We start from the raw sequence: 23,198 nt of genomic DNA, 5'->3' as shown, positions 1-23,198 counted from the left end.
TTACTGTGACCTCAATTAGCAGGGACCCTAGCCCAGGAAATGACTTTCCATTGGAAAGTGAAGCTGGGCTCAGTCGGCAGAGAGAGGGATACCGCTTTAAAGGGAGAGTGCATTTTACTCCTGGCACTTAAAGTTTGTAGTCATTAGTCAGTTCCAAGTTAAAGTTATATCATTTAAATCAGACTTGTTTGTGAAAACTTTCCAAAACATCCATCAGAATTGAAAGAATATACATTTTTGCTTTCCCTGTTTTGACAGAGAGTGAAGAAATACTCCAACTACAATAACTTTTCCTGTCAAGTTTGCCTTTGTACAAATATCAACAATGTAACGAAAGTGAAATCTTACGTTTTATAAAGGTATGAATATACCAGTTTACGCACTTTCTGAGTAACAGTATTTTCTCTTACTCAATAAGAAGTTGTTTCTGAAAGTAATACAATCATAGTGTTATTAATATCCCACGTCCAACCGGTAGAATGTATGCATAAAAAAGAAGAATCCCACCCTTCAAGCACTTCACGGTTTCACACTCAGGCAGAGAGAGCAGAGCAGAGGCCTGGGGAGTCAATATGTCAGCGTTTATGGATGCCCTGCGGAGCTGCACAGGGCTGTCAGGCCTCTATTCATGCTCTAATGGCCCCCTAAGGAGTCTGTCTCTCTGGGCTGAAAGGGCCGGGAGGCCCAGTGGACGCCCTGTTGTTGGAGGTGAGCGAGCGCTCTCATGGATGCGCCGCGCCTTCATCCATATGACAAGAACCATAAAAGAGTAGCGCTTTTCTTCGCTGCTTCTCCCTCTCTTCTCTTCGTTCTCCTCCCTTCGACATTTCTTGCCCGACCTCAAATAAAGAAAAGGGTGCTAATTGTTTGTTGTGAGAGCCAAAGATTATAGAGCCTCCCGTCTTTCTTCCTCCCCTTGCCTTTTTCTCCTCTTTTGCAGGAATGTGATTCTATCACAGAGCAGAGCAAAGCAAACTATCAGAATTGTCCTTTGGTACGTTGATCAGAGGGAAAAGAGACTAATTTTGACAGTAGCAATGAGACACAAGAAAACAGTCTAAGGTTGGATTTTGGTTGGATGTGAGGCTCAGGTTTAATTCCAAATGAATGAGGAGGGAGGTCATAGGGAAACGTTACACTCATAGAAATCAAATCAAATTGTATTGGTCACATACACATATTTAGCAGATGTTATTGCTTGTGTTTCTAGCTACAGCAGTGCAGTAGTATCTAACAATTCACAACAATACACACATCTAAAAGTAAAATAATGGAATTAAGAAATATTAGGATGAATAGTGTCGGAGAGGCATTGACTAAAATACAGTAGAATACAGTATATACATATGAGATGAGTAAAGCAGTATGTAAACCTTATTAAAGTGACTAGTGTTCCATTTTTAAGTGACTAGTGATTCCATGTCTATGTACATAGGGCAGCAGCATCTAAGGTGCAGGGTTGAGTAACCAACCGGGTGGTAGCCGGCTAGTGATGGCTATTTAACAGTTTGATGTCCTTGAGGTAGAAGCTGTTTTTCAGTCTCTCGAAAAAGGTTCCAAAAGGGTTATTCTGCTGTCCCCATAGGAGAACCCTTTTTTGTTTCCATGTAGAACTCTTTTTGGTTCTAGGTAGAACCCCTTTGGGTTCCATGTAGAACAGTCTGTTGAATGGAACCCAAAAGTGTTATACCTGGAACCAAAAAGGGTTCTCCTATGGGGACAGCCAAAGATAACACCTTTTTTTCTAAGTGTATGGTCCTCTAGATCATAGTACTGACGTGGTGTGAGATGTACACTGGTGAGGTGGTTATTTTCCTACTTACTGTTGAGACTCTCGGGAGACACCTGCCTTTGGTCCTTAGACACCTGTTAATCAGTGGACAGAACTGATTTGTACGTTTGAGAGAGGAGGGGAAGTTCAATGCGATGTAATTTAAGAAAATGTATACAGTCAGGGCTTGTTTGAGAGTCCATTGTTGTGGACTCTCAACCACACTTATAATCTAAATTGTGCAATACTGTGACTCAAATGTTTTCATTTACAGTAGACACAAGTTACTTTTGTTTATTGCAAGCAGATAACAGTAGCCATACTAGAGGTTGCTCATCTTTAGAATCAATTAGTGATAAATGCCAAGCCAGGCTCTGAGAAGGTCACTGCTACCAGGGGAGATGATGATGATTCAAATTGATTTCAGCATATTAACATTAGGTAGGTACATCCTTCCTATATTGTCATATTCTCCTTGTCATATTCTCACGTTGAAGAGGTTTTTTGGTTGGCGACCTAGGTAACTAACAGATTAGATTATTTTAGAAAAATTCTAGGTTTTAATTTCAGTCTCTGGCTCATTGTCTATCTGAGTGTATAGTTCCTCATGTCCCTTGTTTTCATGGATTACTATATGGATTGTTTTAATGTAGTACTATAAGGTTTGTTTTAATGTAGTACTATAAGATTTGTTTTAATGCAGTACTATAAGGTTTGTTTTAATGTAGTACTATAAGATTTGTTTTAATGCAGTACTATAAGATTTGTTTTAATGCAGTACTATAAGATTTGTTTTAATGCAGTATTATAAGGTTTGTTTTAATGTAGTACTATAAGGTTTGTTTTAATGCAGTACTATAAGATTTGTTTTAATGCAGTACTATAAGATTTGTTTTAATGCAGTACTATAAGGTTTGTTTTAATGCAGTACTATAAGGTTTGTTTTAATGGAGTACTACAAGGTTTCTATGTTAAATCCATCCTTCAGTAACACAACTGAATAATCTCCTATGGCTCTCCTAACTTGGCAAACACTGAGGGACACACAGACAAATGCCGCCTCATTCTCTGAAAAATGCAAATTGGGAGGTTGTCAGCTATTTGATGTTGCTGCATGATCCCCGCCCCCGAAAACATCCCTCTCCAGTACATGGGGTTGAATCCCATGCAATCCTGGGGACAGGAAGAGATGTTTATATTCAGGCCTGGAGCAGGAGACAGCACAGAGACAGATGGATGTCAGAGATAGCAGATCCCAATCCAGGCATTTGCTGCTTATCACAGGGCCTGTTTGCATAATTAGGCCTTTTGATATTCCTCCCCGCCGACTGACAAAAAGTATAATTGCAACATCAACTACGACAAAAGGCATGCACAAAATAAACAAGTAAACATAAATAGAATGAAAAGATGGGCTGTTATTTTTGTCCTGTGGGAATGAAGGAAAAAAACGACCAATAAACAAAATGTGCTGTCAGTCACAGTCAACTGGTGTGACTGGGTGCTCTGAGGCTGGTCCTGTGAATGCCTGCAGAACACTGAGCGTGAGGCCTGATTGTAATTATGCTGGAACTAATATGCTTTTCAAAATGAGCCATTATGAGCTAATGCTTCACTGCCAGAGCCCTGTCTGTTTTTGTCCCTCTGTCTTGGGTAGTTTGCAAAGGTACAGCTGATATTGAGGCCATTGGTTCCGGTATCAAAAACAGCCTTCATGGGACAGGGTTGGGGATACACACCATAGTGTTGTTGAGCTAATACTGACTCAGAGTTAATCTGAGAGACAAGGAATGATGCTTCCCTTCATGTCATCATGGAGGCTTCTTTATAATTTGTTATCCTTAAAAAGTATCAATTTCTGATCTATATTTTCTATATTTGACCTAAATATTCACTGACACAGTGATGTGATTATATTGGTTAATATTTGACCATATTAGACATCTTGGCGTTGTTTTGTTTTTTGCTATCATGTGGAAGCGTTGCTAGTAGCCTCCTGTGTTGTAGTGTTGTGGTGATCAGTTATAGCCTCCTGTGTTGTAGTGTTGTGGTGATCAGTTATAGCCTCCTGTGTTGTAGTGTTGTGGTGATCAGTTATAGCCTCCTGTGTTGTAGTGTTGTGGTGATCAGTTGCTAGTAGCCTCCTGTGTTGTAGTGTTGTGGTGATCAGTTATAGCCTCCTGTGTTGTAGTGTTGTGGTGATCAGTTATAGCCTCCTGTGTTGTAGTGTTGTGGTGATCAGTTATAGCCTCCTGTGTTGTAGTGTTGTGGTGATCAGTTATAGCCTCCTGTGTTGTAGTGTTGTGGTGATCAGTTATAGCCTCCTGTGTTGTAGTGTTGTGGTGATCAGTTATAGCCTCCTGTGTTGTAGTGTTGTGGTGATCAGTTATAGCCTCCTGTGTTGTAGTGTTGTGGTGATCAGTTATAGCCTACTGTGTTGTAGTGTTGTGGTGATCAGTTTCCATAGCCTCCTGTGTTGTAGTGTTGTGGTGAGCATTTGCCATAGCTGCCTGTGTTGTAGTGTTGTGGTGATCAGTTGCTAGTAGCCTCCTGTGTTGTAGTGTTGTGGTGATCAGTTGCTAGTAGCCTCCTGTGTTGTAGTGTTGTGATGATCAGTTGCTAGTAGCCTCCTGTGTTGTGGTGATCAGTTGCTAGTAGCCTCCTGTGTAGTAGTGTTGTGGTGATCAGTTGCTAGTAGCCTCCTGTGTAGTAGTGTTGTGGTGATCAGTTGCTAGTAGCCTCCTGTGTTGTAGTGTTATGGTGATCAGTTGGAGTTGATGGTGTTGGAGTGTAGCCTAGATGCTTTTTGTGTGATCATTTTCTGGACTGTGATTGTATGTTGTCTCTGCTATTGTAGGGCTTGACATTATTGTAGCACAATGTTCTTGTGGATCACTGGACCCCAGCAGTCTTTATTGACTCTAAAGCCTTGGACATCAGTCCAACTATGCCATATTACCTGAGCTTCTCTCCTAGGGAGAACAGAGAGAGTAGGGGCTCCTCAGAAGGAGGATGGGAGGAAGAGAAGAAGACAGTCCATGGGGTTGGCGGGCTGGCTGGGGAGGGAGTTTGGAGGGGTCGGGGTGATGAGTATTCCATCTGCCTGCAGTCTGAGCTCTGAGCAGACCATGGGGTCAGCAGTGAGGAGCATCAGGAGAGAGGGAGGACCATCTTTAAACCTCACACTAAACTCACCGCTAAACTATTAACCAACTGCTAAGCTTCTCAGAGACAAGACCCCTGTTGTTGGTTGTGTTCTGACTTGAGTTGACATTCTGTCTGACTGGATATTATTAGAAATAGCAGTGCTTTGTGAAAAAGCAATGATTTTGATTCTCAGAAATAACAGAGTGCTTAAACAATCTCTTTGGGAAACATATGGTTCCATTCATTAGTAATGATATTCAATTCAAGTCTGTTAGTAAAACAATTTGTTATTTTGGTATAATATGTTTACTTGTTTTCCTTTTTGTGTCCATAAAGGTTACTTGAATCGTAAACAAAACATTTCTGATTTAGAAGACATGGTCAATACCTGGTTAATTTCTGTTTAAACAAAGCTGTATTTTTAAATCAATATTGAGTAGGCCCTCAGAGAACCCTGATGGAGGACACATGGCTGTTTAATCATGCCCACTGGATGTTTGCTACATAATTAGTCTCTAATTGCTATTATAACTGATGAGGCGAGGCACGAGTGCTTTATCAATATCCCCAGAACCTTCCAATGGAATTACAGCCGAGGCATTATACCCAGGTCTAATCAGGATTTACCTTATTGTTTCAAAGCAGCGAGAAGTGTTAGAGAACTGACCTCGATGCCCACAGGGATTGAGTTTATTCCAAGGTAGTAGGCTAATCATCCACCGTTTTGTCCTTTATCAACATTGACAGATTTGTAAACCAAGAAGAAGACATGTGTTATTCAAATTCAAAAGCTTTGTTGTCTTGGAAACAGATAGTAAGTGTTTATTCTTCCATAATTTAGGCTGAGAGGCACTGCATCCATAAATATCAAACAACCATTTAAATAAAAAAAGATTTGGATACTGTGTAATCCATCCAGGGTCATAATATATGTGAATGTAGATAGTGTTGTCTGCTGAAGGGTTTCGTAGGGTGGCCAAAAGTGCAGTTACAGTAAAATGCGTTAACCAGACAGCCATGCAACTCTGAGAGGAGCCATATGTTTGACCGAAATTCTGTTTCTGTCACAACCCATTTTGGTACATGTGGGAGCCCCAGTGTTGTTGATGAATCTTGGCATCCCGTTCGGCAGAATGTGCTCTGGATAGAGATGAGGTTTGCTTCTCACATCCCTGTTTCCCAAACTCATTACTGAAAGGGCTGTTGACCTTCACCCAGAGCGTGCTGCCTGCTGCTTGTAGTTCGTGCACACAAACAGACGTGTTGGCTGTGTGTGCCATGACACATATGTCACTGTAACCAGGGCTCAGTGACAGGTGGCAGTACATACTCATTAGTCTTGTTTGTCATGCAGTTTGTTTGTAAATCCTTTGCAAAATGCTTACATTGGAATATAGGGGGAGGATTTTGTTTTGTAATTTTGGACATAGCGGCTAGACTATATGCCACACATGCACTTCTTAACCCTCTCACATAGATAAACAAAGGATGAGAAATATGAGCAAAAGAAAATAACTCAAACAGAATTCTATGTTGTCTATGAGCAGCCCTCCCCTCTGTCCCACTGTTCCCCCCTCGCCCCCCTCGTCCCCCCATAGGACACAGAGGTGACTTTGGAAAGTGATCTATGGACCACTGTGCCGGTCTCAAGTGTTGTCATGGCTAGTTAGCTGCAAATCGCTCTGCACATCCTCATGAAAACCAACAAAGGGATATGCCATATATGTACATATTCAACTTTGTATGTTCAAGGGTATTCTCTGCAATAGTGGTAGCCAGTGTTGGAGAATCAATCTTTCTTAAAAGGGTAAGACAAAAGAATTGATTTTAATGAATGCGGCCTCATGTCCTGCGGCCGCATGTAATCCGCAGAGAATCGTTGAGCGTGAGCTCAGTGGGACAAAAAGACGTTCTCAGAAGACTCATCGAGTGGCCTGTATTGATAGTCTCCATATAATCCCATAATTCCTTGTTTAATTAAACTCCAGAGCCGGCCTTGAGACCCAGACAGATTTGGTTGCTCTTTTATTCTCACAGTTGTTATTTTGAGGCTATTTGGCTTCCGTTTGTCCATGTGGTATGTTGAAACATTCTAGAGGGCATTGTTAAACTGAGTTTAGTTGTGCCCATAGCTATTGCAGGGGATTCACCTGGGGTAACTTTCAGGAGACCATTATGGTTGTCATTATATGGGTAGAAAGGGTTTCTGTAAAGGACAATGAGCTCTCAACAAACTCTCTACTTCTATATCTCTCATGTTTTGGTCTCTACCCTTCACTCCTTCTGGACTGTACATGTCTGATGCAATCCAACAAGGCCTGGAGCAACACTGGCTAGTCACACTGGCTTGTCAATGTCTCATTGAGCACATTTGTGAAAATATGAATTTTATAACAGGAAATGAAAAGGGCCATGTAGTTTGAATAGACATGCAGAGGAGGTGAAAATGATGCAATTTCCTAAATTCAGTTCTAATGGTAATGCGCTGTGGTAATACGTATTCACTGTCAGAAACATTCCTCTTGGCCTGGATTGGATGGCTTTGTGCAGTATCTATATTCCTCAAGCAAAAATGCAGCAGCTTAGTTGAATGCCTAAAAGTATTGTAAGATATATTGTAATTCATTTATTGACAGCAGTATCATGGAAACACAGAATATGGGATTGAATGGTTCTGGCGCGATATTGTTGTTATGTTCTGTATATTCTGGCTGTGCTGTTTTTTGAGCAGCAGTGTGCCCTGGGCCATTGTGAGAGAATAGTGTGGTGAGGAACCGCAAGGTGGCCTGGGTAGATTAACCCTTCCACCCAGCACCCCCTCCTCCCCCCTACCGCCTGCAGCCCTCTGCAGCCCTCTGGGGCTTCTCCCTCTCTCTCTCAGGCAGGATTGGGTATCAGGCCTCTTATATTCTGTATAAATATCCACAGATGAAGATAATATTTGCTCTGTTGTGCTCAGAGAGAGGGAAAGCTGTCATTTGAATCCTCTTTGCAGCCTCTCCCCCTCAATAATATGATTCTAGCAAATGACATAGCCTCTGGAGTGGTTCTGCCCCCAAACTACAGAACGTGGCTTGTATGGACCATTTCAGGGTTTCACCCATACTTTCTATTGCTTTTTCAATGACATCGGTTAATCAACTATGTGACTAATTTCTGTCTGAACAGAGGCGTGTGGGTAACACAGACAACCCGAAGAAATGAATAACCAATAAAATGGACTTCCTTTTCATTGTTGCTAATTTCCACTGTATTATTCAAGTGTAATCTAATATTAACTGAGCTGGCCTCTCCATCCCTCCCCATTGGCCCAGGTAATCGTACAGACGAGGGTTCAGACGTGGAGTCGGAGCCGGACCTTCCCTTGAAGAGGAAGCAGCGTCGCAGCCGCACCACCTTCACAGCCGAGCAGCTGGAGGAGCTGGAGAAGGCCTTTGAGAGGACACACTACCCAGACATCTACACCAGGGAAGAGCTGGCCCAGAGGACCAAGCTCACTGAGGCCCGCGTACAGGTTAGTTAGACACACAAACAATCAACACACACTCTGTCATGGCTGCTGAGAATTATCCAGGTGTTTATGACACTGATGTAAAACACTGTTTTCCTGTACATTGACACATTAGTTATAATATCCTGGTATAGTTTTACATCTAACCAAATCTGAGTTAATGGAGTTTACAGAGTTATTTTAGATAAGTTTGGACATAATGCTTTACATGTAATTTTTTCAGGAACAGTTTATCAGTAGGCTATGTTCCCTATTAGCTCATCAAATGTAAGACAAACTACTTGTATCGGGAACAGTTTATTTGGCATCCTTAATGCAATATGCTTCCAGCTGACTATAATGTGGTTCAGATAGATATGTTTTTTTCCCCCAAAAAATTCCAATTCATCCCACTTCACTGAAATCGAAGCCATCCATTTGCCATAACATAATTTTGGAGTAAAAAATGCTGCCAATGTATTTGCATAAATACATTTGAATGCATTCATGTCATGCCCAATTGGACCTTATTTTATATTCTTATTTTTCCATTTATCCTCTTCTTGGTCTCCTGCTGCCGTTTGTCACCCATGGCGATGATATATTTATTCATCCCAGTGCAGTTCTTTTTTACCCATATTTCTACCCCCTCACCTCACCTCTGTGAGTTCACTGCTATCTGTGAGTTCTCATCTGTTCTAAGAAGGCCTTGACAGGGGATTCTCCATTTTTTTCACACCCAAGACTCTATTCCAGAACCTGCCTGACAGCTTGTGTGCCATTTGGTTTTATGTAACACTGAAGGAAAATACAGTAGAGTTATAGCGGCAGCTGTTCTGGAGGGAGAAGAGAAAGAGAGAGGGAGAGGGAGAGGGAGAGGGAGAGGGAGAGGGAGGGAGAGAGAGAGAGAGAGAGAGAGAGAGAGAGAGAGAGAGAGAGAGAGAGAGAGAGAGAGAGAGAGAGAGAGAGAAGAAATGCATTCCTGATGGATTTCTCATTTCGGCCTTTGGCCAGGATCTCTCTCCTATCACTTTCAAGCATGCCTCTGCTTGTAAAACCCTGTGCATATCACATAGGGTCTCTCATCCTCTCCAGGGACCCCATTCCCTGACAACAACATTAATCAATCAGACGTTAGTAAAAAAGGGCCGGGGCAACCCTCTCCTCTTACCACAACCCCTCGCTCACTCCCCCTAAACCTCCCAAACTCTGAACCACCCCGCGCGCTAACTGTTCCTCACACTCCAAACATGCGGTTAGGGGTAACTGATTCCACACATGTCTTTGTCTGTCTAGCAAACCCTCAAAACAGAAAGGTGTATGCCAAAATGGTTGATGCAGCACTCAGGATGATGCTGAGAGATTTATTTCATGTGTATTTTCTTGCGATATATTACGTTTTAGAATGTTTTAAATATACTTATGAGGCAAACTTGGAAAGGGAAGTGGGAAGGTCTTTCAGTTATTTTTTGATTAATCTCTTTTTTTGAAGATTGTCCTCCATTACAGTGTAATGGTGTTCTCATGAAATACATCTGGAAAATACATGCATGTCTCATAGATTCTGAGTTATGACAGATGGGTTAAAATGCTTTGTATTTACAATGCTATCCATTTGGTTAAATTTGTTTGAATGTAGCATCAATATTAGACCTTGTAGAGTGGAGCTGAATTCTTTGTGAAGCTCTTTATGATTGTAGAAGAAATGATCCAACAAACCTGTCTCTGATTGGTTGAGCAGGCAGAGTGTCATGTGGGCTAGAGAGCACAGAGAGTCCTCTGTCTTGTCCATGTTCCAGGCACTTCACAGCCATATTTGTAGGTCAATTACATTTCAATTTCAGAGAGAATCTCTTCAAGCATTTGCCTCTAGAGTATTTATGGAAACTGATGGTAATTTGAAGTCTAAACGCAAAGAAAAAATACATGTTTGAAAACTGAAAGGAAACTCCTGCAAGATAATAGAGCTAAATTATGTCATGTGAAAACCTGAGGTATTTGAGACAAGGATATAATTTGTTAATGCAGTTTTCCTCATAATCTAATTCTAAAACGCTTTTAAAGTCTCCTAAGGTCAACTCAAACTTAATTTTCTGAGAAGGTCACCCCAAGAAACTGACTCTGGAAGTAAATAATGGACATCAGTCTTCAATGTTGCTCAGTGGTTTGGCAAGTGAGTTGGGAGGAGGATTTAGGATGGACTATGGAGCCCTTGTATAATTGTTTCTTTTTCAAGAGTCGTGTGTTTTTTTCAATTGGCTTTGCCAAAGCACTGCCCCATTGCATCTGCACACCAGGGACTTACCCTGCTCCTCGTCAGCCTGCTGAAGTACTCAGACACATCCTATTTAGCCACACTGACCATTGCAGACATGATGATATAAGAAAAACGGTAAAGCCTCTTCTCTAAAACTGCTCCCAATTGAATCAATACATTGAAAAAGACATGGGGCCAAAGGCTGGATTTGGGTGAACTTGCCAGTTTTAGTGTCCATGCGTTTTGAAGATGTCAGCCAGCTGGGGTTTTACATAGGTGCCCAAATGGCCAATCTCTGGGCTGGACAGAAGGACCTTTGGCCCGAGAGCCGACCTGCTCCAGCACAGCTACAATGACGCATCTTCCAGATGTCAGCGAGTGGGGAGGCTAAGAGGGCAGTAGGGCTGAGTCAGAAACCCAAAGCAGAGGGGCGGTGTTGTAGGATCTTAAAGATCCATCTCTTCTTCAGTAGGATTTGTGGTTGTGGTTACGGCTTACCCTGTTGGTTGTTATTGTAATAATCTGTTAACCAGTGTTTGTGGTTTACACTGCAGGGACACATAGTAAAATTGCTATTGGCTGTGAGGGTATATGGGCCCACTCCAAGCTGAGAGTTATTATGTGGAATGGTGCTCAAGAGGCCTCCTGGTTTAACGAGAAGTGACAAGTGTTTGGTTTACTGGTGACTCCACAGTCTAAACTCACTGCCCTATAAACTCAGCTAACCCAAACCCCCTCCTCTCCCCGCCCCTGCCTGCCATCTTGAATCACACTATCTCATCCATCGTCATCAGGCCCACCACCCCCTAAAACACAGCTACCAGCAGCCCCCCCTGGAACCGCTACTGTTTTATCACCCCAACTGACAAATTACGGGATCTGATCCATATCTCACAGCCATTAGTTCCAGGCTACCTGTCCCTATGAAGCTAGCTAGCTGTCTCCTGATCTGAGCGCCCCACTCTCTGTGCTGCCCATTCTGCATCTGAAATAAAACACTCATTCCGAACTGGACCAGGCAGTGGAGTCCTTCCACAGACTATTAAGAACAGAAAAGAGCGTCACTTGTGTCTATCCTTCAGAGGTATGGGCCGGGTGGATGGGGGGGGGGGGGGGGGGGTTGCTGTTGAGCGAGGGAAGGAGGGAGGGCAGAGAACAGAGGGAGGGAGGGAGGGCAGAGAACAGAGGGAGGGAGGGAGGGCAGAGAACAGAGGGAGGGAGGGAGGGCAGAGAACAGAGGGAGGGAGGGAGGGCAGAGAACAGAGGGAGGGAGGGAGGGAGGGAGGGAGGGAGGGAGGGAGGGAGGGAGGGAGGGAGGGAGGGAGGGAGGGAGGGAGGGAGGGAGGGCAGAGAACAGAGGGAGGGAGGGCAGAGAACAGAGGGAGGGAGGGAGGGCAGAGAACAGAGGGAGGGAGGGAGGGAGGGCAGAGAACAGAGGGAGGGAGGGAGGGAGGGAGGGAGGGAGGGAGGGAGGGAGGGAGGGAGGGAGGGAGGGAGGGAGGGAGGGAGGTAAGAGGCTCGGTCTTAATGCTGTAAATCAGTGTAAATCCTCTCCTCCTCACACTTGAAATGAATTACATTCTCTTCTATTTAGGCTGAGGTTCCCACCTCTGCTGAGGAGGCTCATCTGAGCGGCGCTTAGCAAATCTGACACATAGATCCCCTTTCATTCCCAATAAACATTCTAGATGTAGCTATTATAGTTAGAGGAATCTAATAAGGTATAAGCGTAGCCTTTTATGCAGCGTAGAAATCAATTTGGCAAGACGTTTTCCTCTCTAACTGGAGAGTGTGCTAGGCGTCTGATGCCAACCGCAAAACAGAGAGAAGTGCTTTGTTTGTCTCTGTGGTGCCCTCTCTCTGATCTCTGAGGCCTCTGTGGAGAGACTGAAAAAAGGAGAGATCCCAGCGCTTCCTTATAGTACCACAGGAAATATTATTGACACTCTATTATATATATATAAATGCTATATATACAAAAGTATGTGGACACCCCTTCAAATTTGTGGATTTGGCTATTTCAGCCACACCCATTGCTGACAGGTGTATAAAATCGAGCACACAGTCATGCAATCTCCATAGACAAACATTGGCAGTAGATTGGCCTTACTGAAGTGCTCAGTGACTTTCAACGTGACAGTGTCATAGGATGCCACCTTTCCAACAAGTCAGTTTGTCAAATTTCTGCTCTGTTAGAGCTGCCCCGGTCAACTTCTATGAGCAACTTCGGCTCTTCTGTGAAGTGGTAGGCCACGCAAGCTCACAGAATGGGACCGCCGAGTGCTGAAACGCGTAGCGCATAAAAATCATCTGTGGTCGGTTGCAACACTCACTACCGAGTTCCAAACTGCCTCTGGAAGTAAGTCAGCACAAGAACTGTTCATTAGGGGCTTCATGAAATGAGTTTTCATGGCAGAACAGCCACACACAAACCTAAGATCACCATGTGCTATGCCAAGCGTCGGCTGGAGTGGTGTAAAACTCGCCGCCATTGGACTCTGGAGCAGTGGAAACATTCTCTGGAGTCCGATGGACAAATCTGGGTTAGGCAGATGCCAGAAGAACGCTACCTGCCCCAATGCATAGTGCCAACTGTAAAGTTTGGTGGAGGAGTAATAATGGTCCGGGTCTGTTTTCCATGATTCGGACTATTCAGACTTAGTTCCAGTGAAGGAAAATCTTAATGCTACAGCATACAATGACATTCTAGACGATTCTGTGCTTCCAACTTTGTGGCAACAGTTTGGGGAAGACCCTTTCCCGTTTCAGCATGACAGTGCCCCCATGCACAAAGCAAGGTCAAGACAGAAATGGTTTGTAGAGATCGGTGTGGAAGAACTTGACTGGTCTGCAAAGGGCCCTGACCTCAACCCAATCAAACACCTTTGCGATGAATTGGAATGCCGACAGGGAGCCAGACCTAACTGCCCAACATCAGTGCCCAATCTCACTAATGCTCTTGTTGCTTAATGGAAGCAAGTCCCCGCAGCAATGTTCCAACATCTAGTGGAAAGCCTTCCCAGAAGAGTGGAGGCTTTTATAGCAGCAAAGGAGGGACCAACTCCATATTAATGCCCAGGATTTTGGAATGAGATGTTCAACAAGCAGGTGTCCACATACTTTTATATATAAATACTCAGGCAGACAGGCATAGAGGCATTCAGTTACTGTTCAATTGAACATTAGAATGGGCCAAACTGGTGACCTAAGCGACTTTGAGCGTGGTATGATCGTCGGTGCCTGGAGCGCCGGTTCCAGTATCTCAGAAACGTCCGGCCTGCTGGGCTTTTCATGCACGACAATGTCTAGGGTTTACTGAGAATGTAGCGACAAGCAAAAGACATCCAGTCAGCTGCAGTTCTGTGGGCAAAAACAGCTCATTGATGAGAGGTCGAAGGAGAACGGCAAGAATGGTGCAAGCTAACAGACGGGCCACAAACAGACAAATAACGGTGCAGTTTAACAGTGGTGTGCAGAACGGCATCTCGGAACGCACAACTCATTGGTTCTTGTCACAGATGGGCTACTGCAGCAGATGCCCACACCGGGTTCCACTCATATCAGCTAAAACCAAGAAGAAGCAACTCCAGTGGGCATGCAATCACCAACACTGGACAACTGAGGAGTGGAAAAACATTGCCTGGTCCGACGAATTCCGGTTCCTGTTGCGTCATGCTGATGGCAGAGTCAGGATTTGGCATAAGCAGCATGAGTCCATGGCACCATCCTGCCTGCAGTTCAGGGAGACGGCGGTGGTGTAATGGTGTGGGGAATGTTTTCCTGGCACACGTTAGGTCCCTTGATACCAATTGATCAACGTTTGAACACCACATCTTGTAGAATCCATGCCCTGAATAATTCAGGCTGTTCTGGAGGCAAAGGAGGGTCCGACCCGGTACTAGATGGGTGTACCTAATACTAACTGGCCACTGAGTGTATATTCCTTTAATTTAGTTTAGGATAAACATAATGATGCTATAGAGATGTGAAATAGAGATTAAATAGAGATTTACTAGGTTGTTGTCCCGCTAGGTGATTACCAATGGCAGGAGAGAACGGCATAGTAGGATTCAGTAGTAACAATGGCAGAGCCCACCCAACCCAACCGTCATCCATGTTCCCACCAGTCTGGTTTTATGTCGGTTCCATAAAGGAATAAATAGGGGTTATGTAGACTGTGGTGGAGAAATTGTTGCAATGCATCTGTGTGAATGTTCTAACAGTTTCTTATTATTAGAAATGAAATGACTTTCCTTCAGTCCCTCTGTATTCCTGATACTTATCGAGCTAATCCCACTCTCCTCTCAAATTCACACTCCCAGCTACTCTAATTAGCATAGTGCCAGTCTGGCAGGCAGGCATAGAGAGAAACAGCAAGATCTAGTGAGGGTGGGTAGTACGTGGTATAAAACCAATGAGGATTTCTATGTTGTTTCGCCTCTTTGCACTACTGTGTTCGTTGACTGTTTGTGGAGTGCGCCATTGAAAATACATGAGAAGGAGGGTTGGTCCTTGTTTTTGTGGCGCATTGTTCACTTTGTAGAATGTGTACATGTGGCACCGTTGGCTTAAGAAACGTATAATTCTTACAATAACTCCCTTTCGAAAACGCTCTTCACGATTGTCTGAAATTAAATGAAGACAATTAGATTCTATTTGAGACAAAGGACATTTTAGAAAGGGTTTGAATGCAATGTAATGTCATGCATTGCAGTGTTGTGTTAGTGTTATTGAGGATCAGTGATTACCGAATCAGATCCTCAGCTCTGTAGATTCCATTGTGTTATGTTTATTATTGAGTGAGGCCAAGAGAAACAGTGGAATACAGACCCAGGCAAATGCCACTCTCTCAGATAAGAGATTATATTAAAGGATATGTATATGCCACATCAAAGCTATATCAAAGCAACTGTTGTTAACACCTATCTCTCCCCACCTTCACTTCACTAGACCCGGGGACATGTTTTCAGGACCTTCAACTTGCCTGACATTCGTTCCAACCTTCATGTCCCCCAACCCCCGCTACAGTCCCTGCCACCCCCTCCATGTCTGTGCTCAGCTCAGCTCAGTAGCTCAACCGCTTTAAAGCGGGTCTCTTTTTGTCTCCCAGGCTCCAGTAAGCTCTAGTCCTAGGAGATGTGGTGGTTCCCCAGGTTTTCTACCCTCCCCCACAATCCAACTTCCTCCAGTATCTTGCAGGGATTCACACATAGAGTCCATGTTAGCCCCAGTATAGAGGAAGCCAGGTAACTAGCAAACCTCTTACACTGACAAAACAAAACAGGACTGACATGGATGCTGTAGATGCAGACTTTGAGGTACATATGGAGGGAGAGGGAGGAGGGATGAAGCTCTCTCTCTCTGTAGTGTAGAGGAATTAAACCGGATTGGGGAGAGCAGAGGAGAATCTGTCATCCAAGGTGACTTTGTGATCGGGTTCCAGAGTACAGCTTCAAATCCTCCTCAGCTGCAGGCTGTGTGTGTGTGTGTGTGTGTGTGTGTGTGTGTGTGTGTGTGTGTGTGTGTGTGTGTGTGTGTGTGTGTGTGTGTGTGTGTGTGTGTGTGTGTGTGTGTGTGTGTGTGTGTGTGTGTGTGTGTGTGTGTGTGTGTGTGTGTGTGTGTGTGTGTGTGTGTGTGTGTGTGTGTGTGTGTGTGTGTGTGTGTGTGTGTGTGTGCGTGTGTGTGCCTGCCTGCCTGCCTGCCTGCCTGCCTAACAGACCTGGATTGAAATACATGTACGTATGTATTTTTTTAACTGACAAATAAAATCAATCAATCCAAATTGTGCAGCGGCCAATAGATGAATGGAAAGAGACATCCGTTACAAAACACCAAAAAGGTTAATGACATTCAGAGATTGTCAAGCCAAGCCTTTGGTACTGGAGAAGCCTAAAAGGTAGGGAGGGATGTATTTTCTGTTTGTGGAGATTGACATAGTCTATTTATTGTGGTGTTGAAAACACAAACCATGATATTGAAGGGCCTGAAGTTGGTCTGCTTTGTTTATTGGTTGTGTGGTGCTTTGGCACAGAAACCTGTTGAGGGGAATTCGTTGCGTATATTTGAAATAATTATCAATAAAGCATCAAAATGTTGAGAATCTGATTCCCCCCTAGCTCATCATTGTCTGCTGCCGGCTCTGATCGTAGTGTATTGAAACAGGCAGGGAGAGTGAGCTTGTCTGTTGTGGTCGGCAAACCCTCAACCTTCTGGCCCGTAGCCATGTGTGGCATCGACTGTGCCACAAAAGCATGCTGAAGTGGCAAAGTCCATATCCACGTTTATAAACACAGGGTCGCTACAGTTATTGTTATTTTTGGTCATAAACATTATTTTGAGTTCATTCTATGGAGGGAGGGTGTATATTTTTCAGTACAAGGGGAGGGTCATGTGAATTTGTATTAAATTTTTTATGACACCTACCTAAGTATTTTCAAACTATTTTCTTTAAATAGTCTACTATTTGAGTATTTTCAAATACCTGGGTTAAATGCATAGGAGTATATTTAACAACTTGTCTGTTCAAAAGAAAAGTATTTAAATGCTTACTTCCAAATGTCTTTGAAAGTAATTAGAAATACCCAAAGTAGAATTTGGACCCAGGTCTTGTGTGTGTGTGTTTATCTCAGAGTCTTCTGCTGTAAAACCCATGGCTGCTGAAGTAAAACATTCCATCTCCTCTGAAGCAGCAGTGACGCATGACCCCCTCTCGCCCAACAATACGGTATTGACCTGGGCACATTGGGCCCAATGTTTGCCAGCTTTAACTCGATAGGGCTGCAGCCTTTGGCATTTTAGTTGACTTGAGTAGATCGGCGTCGCGGCGGGCTCGTTCAAAGCCTCAGAGTAAATTCACTTAGACAGATGCTCTTCACAGGCTCCCCTCTCATTAAGGTAGAAGGGTGGCTATGGAGACCACAGGGCAGGGGAGGGAGATGTTGAGACATCTCCATACACCACTCTGAACTACATCCTATAATGCAAATTATATACTGACATGAGGAGGGGAGGGACATTCTATCAGGAAATTGTGTGAATTATGTATCTGAGGATTTCGTAAGACAAGAGTTTGGTAATGTGTTTTGGTGAGAGAGCAAGATGGAAAAAGAGAGAACAAAACAGAGTATTAGAAAGAGAAAAGTGAAGTGACGGAACAAGAGAAAGTGGCAAAGGCATTTCTGTGTGTTTTGTGCATGGCATGATGGAACACCTCCTGCCTGTGGCTTGGCTGACATAAAAATAAGGAAGTTTAAAGAGGGGTGGGGTGAGCTTCAGAGGTCAGATGTGAGGGTGGCACTGCAGGTGATTGGGCGTCTCTGGAAGGGGTGTATCCCCATGCCCATCCCGGGAAGCAGGCAGCTGTTTGTCTGGCCCCAGCGGGAAATCAGCAGCTCCAGCTCAGAACCAGCACCACGCTCCACTACATCCCAATAGCAGCCATATCAGTGGGGGCACCAGGGGAGCCCTGAGCCCTCGCAGTGCTTTATTTGGTCTGGAAGAGTTTGTTTGTTGAATGGAAAGTGTGAGGAAATGATCTGCTTCCAGAAGAGGCTCCCTGTTGGTTGGGGTTAGGGTTAGAAGTTGAGAGGCTTGATTCATGCGAGTGCTTGTACAGTGGGGTATTTTGACATCTCAGTCACTTTTTTATCACATGAGACGCTCTTGATGAAATTGAAACTAGATGCAGACATGATTAAGGCCTAAGAGATACAGTGCGTTGACTCTGTAGTATAACACACAATTCAATCCGAGATCTCTCTTTTTGTGATTGAGAGATCTCTGTGTATGTGAGTTTATGTGTAGCATATGTTTGTGTTCAGGAGAAGGAGAGGCCCCAATAACAGTGAGTGTGTCCCTGTGTTACTCCCTTGAAAGTTAGGCTCTTTAAGAGCTGTTTAAAAGGGACGCCCCCTCTTTGTGCCCAGTGTTCTGCCTGGCGTATGGAAGCCCTTTTGTCCAATCCTTTCATCTGGCTTCACAATAGGCCAGGCCGTTTGAAACACAACAGCAGATGAACTGCGCTGACAGTGTATTAAACTCTGATGAATTGCCAGTGCGAGGCATAGATCAGTGTCCTTCAACCTTTAGCACATACTGGGCCCAGGCCTTGTCTTGGTTAAATGGAACAGGTTGCTGGCTGTATGGCTGCTCTTTTCAAAGGGCCTGATTATATTCATGTTTTGTTGAAGCAGAAGCCTTTTTAAAATGTGTAAATCACTGCAGTTTAAAAGGAGCCTCTTTAGTCTCTCCCATTCAGGGAGTTGACATTGTGCATTCGTGGTTGAAAGTTGATAATGGTGTTGGACATTTTGTGTGCATTTCGGTACAATTCTACATTTGATTTAGATATCTTAAGAAGACTAAGATCTACAGGATGTAAGATCTTACATTCTAGACTGTGCAAAGGAATATTCATTTATGTTTTTTGTCAATTACAAATAAACTGCTAAATCCATCCACCTTTTATAATATAATTGAAATAATTAACTTGGTATATATTTGCAATTGCATGTATCTGATTTAAAGAGAGAGAGATAAAGAGACAGAGAGAGAAATAGAGAGAAATAGAGAGAGATAGAGAGAGATAGAGAGAGATGAAGAGAGATACAGAGAGATAGAGAGAGATAGAGAGAGATAAAAAGAGAGATAAAGAGAGAGAGACAGAGAGATAGAGAGATATATAGAGATATATTTTTCAGAGAAAGAGAGAGAGATAAAGAGAGAGAGAGTGAGAGAGAGAGTGAGAGAGAGAGAGAGAGAGAGAGAGAGAGAGAGAGAGAGAGAGAGAGAGAGAGAGAGAGAGAGAGAGAGAGAGAGAGAGAGAGAGAGAGAGAGAGAGAGAGAGAGAGAGAGAGAGAGAGAGAGAGAGAGAGAGAGAGAGAGAGAGAGAGAGAGAGAGAGAGAGAGAGAGAGAGAGAGAGAGAGAGAGAGAGAGAGAGAGAGAGTGTTGTAGTGTCATTCTTTATGGCCTCCCTCCAAATGTCTAATAGGTTCACAAACATACTTGAGATGTCTGATGCTGCTGCTTGTGGCCCCTACCTCTGACCCCTTAATGACTTCTTCCATCTGAAGAGGGCTTAGGGCAGCCTGTTGACACAGATCACAGCTTCAGCCACTTAAGAAGAAAAACAGGGACAGACCACTGAGCCTCCATGCCGGCTCTGGCTCCGGCTCCCACAGGGACTAGCTAGCTTCTCCACCACAACCACCACCACTTCTCACAGCAACAGGCAGATGAATCACAGCTGGCAGGACCACACAGTAAATTCATTTGGAGCATTCCGAGAATCATATATCCATTTGATAATAGATTAATTGTGTTAGAATGAATGGAAGAGAATGGATATTATAGTATGCACAACCTAGGGGTTGCTGAGAGAGAGTGCTTAGCTCTTACAGACGGTTTATCATTGAGGAGCAAACCTGAGGGGAAGTACCTACTATCTCTCTCTCTCTCTCTCTCTCTCTCTCTCTCTCTCTCTCTCTCTCTCTCTCTCTCTCTCGTTCTGTAGTTTGTCCTCTCCATCGTCCTCATCTGTGTTTTTCCCTCCAGGTGTGGTTCAGCAACAGAAGGGCCAGATGGCGCAAGCAGGCAGGAGCCAATCAGCTGGCTGCCTTCAACCACCTGTTACCTGGAGGCTTCCCGCCCACGGGGATGCCCAGCCTACCTACCTACCAGCTACCTGAGTCCTCGTACCCCGGCACTACACTGTCACAGGGTAAGACACGTACACATGCATTCGCACACACTCACACACAAGCCTCCACATCTGCTTACCCCAGAGGCTATGTTTCGGGTTCAAATGTTTGTATATATGGTTGTGTTTTCATCTAATCTAGGTAGCACTTGAGCTACAAATATCTAAGGTATATCTGCTACACATTTAGCAGAATATTATATCATATAGCAGTTATATGCTACATATAGGATCCATACAGGCAGTCGTTAAGCATGCAGCTAAGTCTTTGTTACATGATGACAGGGAAACAGCCTAAGGTTTTGACGGAGTTTGCTACCAATTACAAGAGCAGAATATTTCTAACCTACATAAAGCACATGAAAAATAGTCACATGGTGTCTGAGGCACAAGCCACTAAAACTTTACAATTTTAAATTATCTTTTTTGAGCAATTTTCTAATACAACATTTGTATCTCTTTTAGTGGTTAGTTTTGGGGGATAAGTCTCTAAAGGCTGGGGTGTGTAAATCATTTTTCAGGGTTGTGAACAAGGCTGAACTTTATGTGTGCAGTGGATTTGGTTGTGGTACTCTTGTCTCACATCCTCACTCAGTGTTGTTGTTATTGGTTCAGATGGCAGCAGTACGTTGCATCGGCCCCAGCCCCTGCCTCCGTCCTCAATGCACCAGGGAGGACTCTCTGACGGCAGCTCCGCCTACGGCCTCTCGTCCAATCGCCACAGCTTCTCCAGCTACTCAGACAGCTTCATGAGCCAATCAGCGGCCAGCAATCACATGAACCCGGTCAGCAACGGCCTCTCCCCACAGGTCAGTTCAAGGCCAAGGGCACGTCTCCCTATTTCTTCCGTCTCACCTCTTTTGATGAATGAATGATCGAATTACATTTTCTTTGTCTATAAAATCGCCTGTTGGCAACCCATCCCTTACGGGATTAATTGACACATAAACAACATTTCAATGATTCACAGTGATAATTCACATTGATAATTAGTCCGGTGTTCTGTGCAGGGTGAAAATAATGTGTGAAAAAAATCCATACATTTTAGTAGATTAGGTTATCCAAGCAGTAACAATAATTCATGTGTACCATAAGCCATGGCCGTGGGAAGATGTTTTGGGTTGGGGGTGCTGAGGAGTATTTATCTCCGCTAATACAGGACTAATAAAGGTCCAGTTCACAAATGTTGTGGTATATTGTTATTTTCATAATTCTTTTCACTTATAATTGTATTTCTTTATTTTAAGCTACATAAAGTTAAATTTTTACAAAAAAATACTGATATAGACATGGTATTACCATCTGACCATTTAAATGATTCAATGACCCAAGGTTTAAATGATGTATATAATTGCAATTTGCTGAACCAAAAGCAACTAATAAGTAATACTGTATGTCGATCCATGGTCTTTTCTTCTAGCTTCTAAAGCTCTGGGTTTTCATTGGCTCATGTAAATTGCTACAATTTTAAAACAATTGGATTAACATCAACAAATTAAAATTAATCTTGATAGAGGCACATCTGCTCCAAAACAGCAGTTTCCACTTTCCTGGGACACCAAAATCTTACTCAGAACATGAGAAACACATGTGAATAAAATAATTAGCTAAAGCTTAGAAATGTAGGCGCTTAATCTTCTACAAGTAATTGTTTGGAGTTGGTAGATCTTAGTACTATGTTATTCCATTCATCTTGTACCACTGTTCTTCAGCTCCCAGCCTGTACTGTGTCTATCTGTAGCTACAGAGCTACTGTAGGCTTGTAGAGGAGGGGCTGTGAATATGTGGGTGGCTGTGTAGGGCTACTCTGCTGCCCTCCATGGCCTCCTAACCCTCCCAGTCATGCTGCTTCCCCTTCCCTCCTCTCCTCTCTGCTCGGCCCTCCACACACAGTGAAAATACTGTGGAGCATTAGGCAGAGTAATTAGATGCGCTGCTGTCCTAATTGGGGTTTGAATCAATAGGAGGCATTAGATTCCCCTCTAACCGAGCAATCCTCTTCTGTCATAAAATGCAATTGCTTTGCCCCTGTGTGTGTGTGTGTGTGTGTGTCTGTCTGTCTGTCTGTCTGTCTGTCTGTCTGTCTGTCTGTCTGTCTGTCTGTCTGTCTGTCTGTCTGTCTGTCTGTCTGTCTGTCTGTCTGTCTGTCTGTCTGTCTGTCTGTCTGTCTGTCTGTCTGTCTGTCTGTCTGTCTGTCTGTCTGTCTGTCTGTCTGTCTGTCTGTCTGTTTGTGTGTTTGTGTGTCTGTGTCTGTGTGTGTGTCTGTGTCTGTGTCTGTGTCTGTGTCTGTGTCTGTGTGTGTGTGTGTGTGTGTGTGTGTGTGTGTGTGTGTGTGTGTGTGTGTGTGTGTGTGTGTGTGTGTGTGTGTGTGTGTGTTTGGTTTTACTGTCCTTATGGGGACCAGAAGTCCTCACAAAGATAGTAAAACAAGGAACATTTGTGGGGACATTTCGCCAGTCCCCACAAGGAAAAAGGCAATTTCAGGCTTAGGGGTTAGGTTTAGAATTAAGGTTAGGAGTTAGGTTAGCGGTTAGCGGTTACGGTTAGGGTTAAGGTTTAGGGTTAAGGTTTAGGTTCAGGGTTAGGTTTAGGGTTAGGGGTTAGGGTTAGGGTTAGGAGTTAGGTTTAGGTTTAGAGTTAGGGTTAGGGGTTAGGTTTAGGTTTAGAGTTAGGTTTAGAGTTAGGGTTAGGTTTAGGGTTAGGGTTAGGGGTTGGGTTAGGTTTAGGGTTAGGGGTTGGGTTAGGGTTAGGGTTAGGTTTAGAGTTAGGGTTAGGTTTAGAGTTAGGGTTAGGGGTTGGTAAAAATAGGATTTTTAATGGAATCAATTGTTTTGT

At 43.7% G+C, this 23,198-nt stretch overlaps 1 protein-coding gene across 8 annotated transcripts in view; it reads left to right on the top strand.

Annotated features, from left to right (window-relative positions):
• LOC139558689 (paired box protein Pax-7) overlaps positions 1–23,198 on the top strand; it is a 58,540-nt gene that overhangs the window by 17,998 nt on the left and 17,344 nt on the right. For 4 of the 8 annotated variants that reach the window (XM_071374015.1, XM_071374068.1, XM_071374048.1 and 1 more), the window contains exons 5-7: positions 8,245–8,432; positions 20,219–20,384; positions 20,979–21,172. In XM_071374015.1, coding sequence (XP_071230116.1) covers positions 8,245–8,432; positions 20,219–20,384; positions 20,979–21,172 — 548 coding nt within the window. Of the gene's footprint in view, positions 1–8,232; positions 8,433–20,218; positions 20,385–20,978; positions 21,173–23,198 lie in introns of all 8 variants that reach the window. The other 4 variants (XM_071374006.1, XM_071374059.1, XM_071374039.1 and 1 more) reach the window with 1 other exon arrangement.

The sequence above is a fragment of the Salvelinus alpinus genome, chromosome 2, assembly GCF_045679555.1.
Source record: "Salvelinus alpinus chromosome 2, SLU_Salpinus.1, whole genome shotgun sequence".
NCBI lineage: Eukaryota > Metazoa > Chordata > Actinopteri > Salmoniformes > Salmonidae > Salvelinus > Salvelinus alpinus.
Note: the sequence above shows the minus strand (reverse complement) of the source record. Positions and strands in the feature narration are given on the sequence as shown.